Raw genomic sequence first — 8,076 nt, 5'->3', positions numbered from 1 at the left:
ATCATGTATGCCATGCTATGTACTAGACCGGATATAGCACATGCTGTTAGTTTGACTAGCAGATATCAAAGTGATCCAGGAATGGAACACTGGACAGCGGTCAAGAATATCCTGAAGTACTTGAAAAGAACTAAGGATATGTTTCTTTGTTATGGAGGTGACCAAGAGCTCGTTGTAAACGGTTACACCGATGCAAGTTGGAACACCGATCCCGATGACTCTAAGTCACAATCTGGGTATGTGTTTATATTGAATGGTGCTGCGATGGTGGGCAAGCTCAAGCGGTGCACGGTGGCGAAGTCTTCAACAGAATCAGAGTACATAGTGGCTTCGGAGGCTTCATCGAAGCGGTATGGATGAAGAGGTTCATTGTAGAGCTCGGTGTGGTTCCTAGTGCATTGGACCCATTAATCATTTACTGTGATAACATGGGTGCCATCGCCAATGCACAAGAGCCAAGGTCACACAAGAGGCTGAAGCATATCAAGCTGCGTTACCACTCGATTCGCGAGTACATCGAAGATGGAGAAGTAAAGATTTGCAAAGTACACACCGATCCGAATGTAGCAGATCCGTTGACTAAAGCTCTCCCTAGGGCAAAGCATGACCAACACCAGAATGCCATGGGTGTTAGGTATATTACAATGTAATCTAGATTATTGACTCTAGTGCAAGTGGGAGATCAAGGAGATATGCCCTAGAGGCAATAATAAAGTGGTTATTATTTATATCTTAATGTTTATGATAAATGTTTATATATCATGCTAGAATTGTATTAACCGAAACATTAGTACATGTGTGATATGTAGACAAACAAGAAGTCCCTAGTATGCCTCTTAAACTAGCTTGTTGATTAATGGATGATTAGTTTCATAATCATGAACATTGGATGTTATTAATAACAAGGTTATGTCATTGTGTGAATGATGTAATGGACACACCCAATTAAGCGTAGCATAAGATCTCGTCATTAAGTTATTTGCTATAAGCTTTTGATACATAGTTACCTAGTCCTTATGACCATGAGATCATGTAAATCACTTATACCGGAAATGTACTTTGATTACACCAAACACCACTGCGTAAATGGGTGGCTATAAAGGTGGGATTAAGTATCCGGAAAGTATGAGTTGAGGCATATGGATCAACAGTGGGATTTGTCCATCCCGATGACGGATAGATATACTCTGGGCCCTCTCGGTGGAATGTCGTCTAAATGTCTTGCAAGCATATGAATGAGTTCATAAGAGACCACATACCACGGTACGAGTAAAGAGTACTTGTCAGGAGACGAGGTTGAACAAGGTATAGAGTGATACCGAAGATCAAACCTCGGACAAGTAAAATATCGCGAGACAAAGGGAATTGGTAATATATGTGAATGGTTCATTCGATCACTAAAGTCATCGTTGAATATGTGGGAGCCATTATGGATCTCCAGATCCCGCTATTGGTTATTGGTCGGAGTGAGTACTCAACCATGTCCGCATAGTTCACGAACCGTAGGGTGACACACTTAAAGTTGGATGTTGAAATGGTAGTACTTGAATATGGAATGGAGTTCGAATATTTGTTCGGAGTCCCGGATGAGATCCCAGACATCACGAGGAGTTCCGGAATGGTCCGGAGAATAAGATTCATATATAGGATGTCATTTTATGTGAAATAAAATGTCGCGGAAGGTTCTATGGAAGGTTCTAGAAGGTTCTAGAAAAATCCGGAAGAAACCACCAAGGAAGGTGGAGTCCACATGGGACTCCACCTCCATGGCCGGCCAGCCCTAGATGGGGTGGAGTCCCAAGTGGACTCCACCATAGGGGGCCGGCCAACCCCCACATGGGAGGTGGAAATCCCACCTTTGGGTGGGAGTCCTAGTTGGGCTAGGTTTCCCCCTCTTATGGAAGGTTTTTGTTTCGGGTCTTATTCGAAGACTTGGACACCAACACTTGGGATCCACCTATATAATGAGGGGCCAAGGGAGGGGGCCGGCCACCCCAAGACCACAAGCTGGCCGCCCCCCATAGAGTGGCCGGCCACCCCTCCCAAACCCTAGCCGCCCCCCTCTCCTCCATATTGCCCGCGTAGCTTAGCGAAGCTCCACCGGACTTCTTCACCACCACCGACACCACGCCGTCGTGCTGTCGGATTCAAGAGGAGCTACTACTTCCGCTGCCCGCTGGAACGGGGAGGTGGACGTCATCTTCATCAACAACCGAACGTGTGACCGAGTACGGAGGTGCTGCCCGTTCGTGGCACCGGAACCGATCGTGATCAAGATCTTCTACGCGCTTTTGCAAGCGGCAAGTGATCGTCTACCGCAGCAACAAGAGCCTCATCTTGTAGGCTTTGGAATCTCTTCAAGGGTGAGACTCGATACCCCCTCGTTGCTACCGTCTTCTAGATTGCATCTTGGCTTGGATTGCGTGTTCGCGGTAGGAAATTTTTTTGTTTTCTATGCAACGTTATCCTACACATCACTCCGGAGGCGACCATGGCGGTGAAGAGTCCTCCGGGAGATGATTCCCCTCTCCGGCAGGGTGCCGGAGGCGATCTCCTGAATCCCCCGAGATGGGATTGGCGGCGGCGGCGTCTCTGGAAGGTTTTCCGTATCGTGGCTCTCGGTACTGGGGGTTTCGCGATGAAGACCTTAAGTAGGCGGAAGGGCAGGTCAATAGGCGTCACGGGGGCCCCACACGCTAGGGCCGCGCGGGCCCCCCCTAGGCCGCGCCGCCCTAGTGTGGCGGCGCCCCGTGGCCCCACTTTGTCTCTCCCTCGGACTTCTGGAAGCTTCGTGTGAAAATAGGCCCCTGGGCGTTGATTTCGTCCAATTCCGAGAATATTTCCTTACTAGGAATTCTGAAACAAAAAACAGCAGAAACAAAGAATCGGCTCTTCGGCATCTCGTTAATAGGTTAGTGCCGGAAAATGCATAAATATGACATAAAGTATGCATAAAACATGTAGATATCATCAATAATGTGGCATGGAACATAAGAAATTATCGATACGTCGGAGACATATCAGTGAGGACGAGTTGGACTCTGGCTCGGTGTGACCTGGATCTGGACGATGGTGGGGAAGTTCTCAAGCTGCAGAGGTGAGCTATCCTACAATGGCATGTTGAGGGCCATTGATCTATGCCGTGGATCGGCATCAAGCGACGCCGTCGAAGTGACTTCTTCTTCGAAGAGTTCCACAACAGGGGACATATGCCAGTGATGATTGCCCTGCCCCTACCACTTATGGTCGAAAGGCGTCTCTCTTCGCCATGGGAGTACCATGGAGGCGCCTGTCCAACCTCCGATTGTGGAGGCCCTACTATGGCTCCTCGGCAATAGCTCACGTTGTCCACACCCCAAGTGGCATGTTCCCCGATGGTGAGGACGACGGCCGTCGGTGGAGGCTTTGCATCGGCGCAGACTTAGGACTTGATCGCGTTTCCTCTTTTATTTTCAGGGTCCTTTGTGCTTATGTTCAGGACTGGTTTCAACTGTTGTATTCTTTCTTGGTCCTAATTGTAAACAGTCTGTAACCGCCCTAAATTAATGCAGCTTCTCGGCCTTTTGAGGCCTTACCCGTTCAAAAAAAAAATCTCCTATGTTTCTTTTGAGTCACAACTATTCTAATAACCAATGAGTCATCCTCCTATAAAAAAACAACTAATGACCTATAGTCTGAGTTGAGGAGCCACATTGAGAACCAATCTGAGGTTGGATGGTTAGGAGGGTGGTTGTATCCTGGCCCACCAGAGTTCAAACTCTAGGTTTAACATCTGTGTGTCCCACAAAGACGGAATATTCTTTCACTGGGAGGCAACGTTCCGTCGACAGCGATGCGCTTGTGGTGACTTTATCAATTTCAAGATCCAATCCACCGGCTCAGTCTTCCGAAGGTGCTCATAGGGGTAGGGTGTGCGTGTATGCATTCACAGGGGTGAGTGTGTGTTTATCGCTGGCATATTGTTCATCTAGACTACATTGCAAAAGTTATTTTCCATACACTCGTATTTTCTTACAAGAAAATACAGTGGAATTATTTTGTGCTTTATGTTGTGGATGTCCATGTGTGTTAGGAGGAACCCGCCTCTCATCTTTTGTTTGGTTATATTTTTCTTTTTATCCATTTTTTTTTAAGATTTTGCGGCAACTTCTAGCGTATTTGAGAAATCGTCTTAGATTTACTCTTTATCTATGAGTCTGTGACCTTGCAATGGATTTTACTTCATTTTATTAGTTTTTGTCTAAGATAGTAAACATGATTAACATGTGTGAAATGCATAATGGCGGAGAACATGGCCATGGTATTTACTTACGTCGATGAAGAACAAAACTATTGAAAAATAACCCACCCCACCTCTATGCTTACCATTATACACAATCAATGGTTCAACACAACGGTGTCCGGGATCCCTATGTTCACAATTGCACACGTGAGATTGGTAAAATCATGCGAACGAATGAGCATGTTAATTGTGCACTAGGAGCAAGGAAAATAATGCTCATGTAACTGTACACTTGTTTGGGGGTCAGATGACACTGTATTGGTGTAAACCTTTACGACATTCATCTCATGCATTCAACCACAGGACATGAACAATCTACCACACAACCATCACAAGTAAACACATACATCTTAACCCCTTAATTTGTAACGATCGAAGATGCCATTGTCATCGTCTATGATCCTTCCCTAGCTAGCCCATGTCCAAATATACTTATCTAATACAGTACACCATTAAGCAGCGACGGCGGTGCCACACTCGATGTCGCCGCCGACATTCTTCTCGGCGCCGACTCTGGTAGCCTTGACGACGTGCTTCTGCTTGTAGGAGTATCGGGTGGCGACGAGCACGTAGAACACCAGGTTGGCGGCACAGATGCCGGCGAGTAGCCAGTAGAAGAGGTCCAGCCTGCTCTTGCTGAGGTCTTTTCCGAACCACCCGTCCCTCCGGCCACCGTGCGAGCTCACGTGGTCCGCCGCTGAGATCACCAGGCTGCTCAGGAAGCTCCCGGCCCCGATCACGCTCAGGTACAGCCCGATGCCGAGGCTGCGCATGGTGTCCGGCACCTGGTCGTAGAAGTACTCCTGCAACCCCACCAGCGCGAACCCGTCGGCGACGCCCATTAGCGCGAACTGCGGCACCAGCCAGAACACCGACATGGTGGTGGCGTAGTCGAGGCGGCGCCGCTCGACGACGGCTGCCACGGCCATGGCCAGGACGGCGATCGCCATGCCGATGCCAATGCGCCTCAGGACGCTGATCCCGCGCTCGGCACCCGTCGCGCGCCGCAGGCATGGCTCGAGCACCTTGTCGTAGATGGCGACGGTGGCGATCATGGCCACGGCGGCGAGCGCGAAGATGGACGCCGGCGGGAGCACGAAGTGAGGGCCGAGGCGGCGGTCCATGACGCTGCCCTGCTTGATGAAGAAGGTGGACACCTGCGCCGCGGTGATGCCGAACGGGAGCGTGGCCAGCCAGATGGGCACCATCGACACAACCAGCTTCGTCTCCTCCACGTGCGTCACCGTTGCAAGCCGCCACGCCCCGTTCTCCCCACCATGCTCCATGATGGCCGCCTTGTCAAGAAACCGGAGCTGGTCGGTGTGGCAGAGCAGCCTCTTCTTGCTGCCGCCCTGCGCCGTCCCGGCGACCTCGTACAGCTGACTCGCGTCCGCTGGCAGCTCGAGATGTCGCTTCCTGGCGGCGGCCACGGCGACCCGCACGAGTGGCGTTAGCGGGCTGCCCCCCGGTACCCTGTACCGGTACGTGCGCCATCCGGAGAGGAACACCACGAGGGAGACGCCCATGACGGCGGCGACCAGGACGGTGGCGGCGCCCCAGCCGACCCGCTCCTGGACGTAGACGACGACGGTGACCCCGAGCAGCACCCCGGAGCAGAGCGCGCAGTTCCACCAGTTGAAGTAGGACATCTTCTTGCGCCGCTCGCCGGCGTGTCCGTCGTCGAACTGGTCGGCGCCGAAGCTCTCGAGCGCCGGCTTGTGCCCGCCTGTACCCACCGACACGAGGTAGATCCCCACGAAGAAGAGCGTGCCGTGAACTCCCGGCGCGATCGTCGGGCTCAGGCGGGGCGCCAGCTGCGCCGTAGCCAGCAGGACGAGACCGAGGAGGTAGACGGCGGTGGAGAGGATCACGGTGGCGAAGCGGCCGAGGTATGCGTCGGCGAGGAAGCCGCCGATGAGGGGCATGAGCGTGGTGACGCTCATCCAGTACTGCGCGTTCTCGGCGGCCACCTTCATGTCCTGGTGCAGCACCTTGGTGAGGTAGATCATGAGGCTCGTCGCGATCCCGAAGTAGCTCAGCCGCTCGCTGAACTCGATCACTGAACGTACCCATGCAAGAAAGGAGACGTTTACACACTGACATCGATGAGCAAAACGAATCAGAGACAGATGGTGTGGCAGTCTGAGCTTACTGATGATGAACATGGCGGCCTTCCAGGACCCGGTGGCGGTGCGGAGTGGTGGCCGGCCGCAGTGGTCGACGGAGGAGTCGTCCACCCACTTCTCCCCCTCCATCTCCACCTCCTCGACGCCATGGCCGCTTAAACCCTGCTGCTGCTGCTTTGCCATATCCACCTAAATCTCCAAACCGAATCACCTGTTTCTGTATATAATTCGCCGCAAGCTAGGCAGGACCCTGTTACACTTTCTACGGTGTGAGGCTGAGAAGAAAAGGGGGTCCTCGCCTCGCGTTATATAGCCGCGCGGCGTGGGGCAGCTGACATGGACGGACGGAGGGAGGGCGGCAGGGGAGAATGGGGGGAGAAAGGGGCCGTCGCTGTTGGGGAGATATATAGCCATAGCCGCTTCCAGTGTGCGCACGCGTGAACCGAATCCAGGAAAGGAGCCCCTCGTTTTTTCTAAGTTGCGGTGAGACGGCGAGCGAATCGTTTGGAAGGAGTTGATTAGAAACGATACTACTATGATTTCTGCTTATCTCCTTCCAAAAGAGTGCTACTCAAAGCAAAGGGGTAGTGATTTCTCACATACTTTGACCCATAAACGAGTCGAGTAAATATTTGGACATGATCTGCAGTCATCAAGACGTTACTCTCACCTATTAATATGGCACAAAACAATAACGGATTTGCTAATCCTCAGTCGACTGAGATTAGCGTATGTCATGCAGCCGTCCGTTTCTCACATCAAGGTTCGTGCTTAATTTTTTTTTTTTGGCTTGGCCCAGAAAGAGAAAAAACAGTTGTACTCGAACTTTCAACGTAGCTTCGTTACGATTTTTCCAATTGCGCTACAAATTTGTTTGCGTACATACAACCGCCTGTCCTAATATATTATGACCTTGTTTTTCAAATTCGGCAACTTTAGAAAACTTTTTTTCAGGGGAAAAAACGGGAGTGATGTTTTGGAACATGGGAGCATATGCTCCCTCTATTTTGAAATGCATTTTACACATATTTTGAATTTCAAAAAAATTGAAACCAAAAATTCGCATGTAAATCTTCTCGTGCTACACGCTTACAAAGTTGTTTCACAAAAAATTGACTTATCATGTGACCTGTGTAAAAAAAGACAAAACTCGGTGCTAAAAATAATGTTTTTCACAAGACAAGTTTTCTCTTTTTTAAATAGACCATAAAAAATATTGGTTTTTCGGGAAACTTGACGAACGAACATATATTATGAAGATATACATGCAAAAAAATTGTTAAAAAATTTCGATATTTCAAAATATGATTTTATGGTATAGGGTGCATACGCACCCGGGAGCCGAATTGAATTTCCGGGAAAAAAACTTGGTTGCAAATGGCCATACTAATATCTTTTGTCACGTGTCATGTTGTTTTTTCTTGTGTGATTCATTTCTCTGTTCTTGTCTTTACGTATGCAATTTTTTTTACTTTATTTTATTAATAGTATGTCTTATCGTTGTGAGTTGCACTTTTATCAGGAAATGTGCAACTTAAATCAGTTTTCGATATGAGTTATACTTTTCTTATAAAATATGCAACTCAAACTAGTTTCTGGTAAGACTAAAAAGATTCAACTTGCAATCGGTTTTCGGTGCGAGTTGCACTTTCATGAGAAATGTGCAAC

The 8,076-nt window shown here is 49.4% G+C and overlaps 1 protein-coding gene across 1 annotated transcript; it reads right to left on the bottom strand.

Annotated features, from left to right (window-relative positions):
- Positions 1-4,540: 4,540 nt before the first annotated feature.
- LOC127292074 (protein NRT1/ PTR FAMILY 5.7) lies at positions 4,541-6,743 on the bottom strand. Its single transcript, XM_051321423.2, has 2 exons — positions 6,435-6,743; positions 4,541-6,341 (listed from the first exon to the last, which is right to left on the bottom strand). The coding sequence occupies exons 1-2, from the start codon at positions 6,589-6,591 to the stop codon at positions 4,735-4,737; spliced, it is 1,764 nt and encodes a 587-aa protein (XP_051177383.1). The 5' UTR covers positions 6,592-6,743; the 3' UTR covers positions 4,541-4,734.
- Between the last annotated feature and the right edge of the window lie 1,333 nt (positions 6,744-8,076).

This window comes from Lolium perenne, chromosome 4, assembly GCF_019359855.2.
Source record: "Lolium perenne isolate Kyuss_39 chromosome 4, Kyuss_2.0, whole genome shotgun sequence".
Taxonomy (NCBI): domain Eukaryota; kingdom Viridiplantae; phylum Streptophyta; class Magnoliopsida; order Poales; family Poaceae; genus Lolium; species Lolium perenne.
Note: the sequence above shows the minus strand (reverse complement) of the source record. Positions and strands in the feature narration are given on the sequence as shown.

Excerpts from the sequence above, each read along its gene's own strand:
- LOC127292074 (XM_051321423.2), bottom strand. The coding sequence starts at position 6,591 with ATGGCAAAGCAGCAGCAGCAGGGTTTAAGCGGCCATGGCGTCGAGGAG. Across the intron at positions 6,342-6,434 it reads GGCCGCCATGTTCATCATCA|TGATCGAGTTCAGCGAGCGG; the intron begins GTAAGCTCAGAC and ends GGGTACGTTCAG.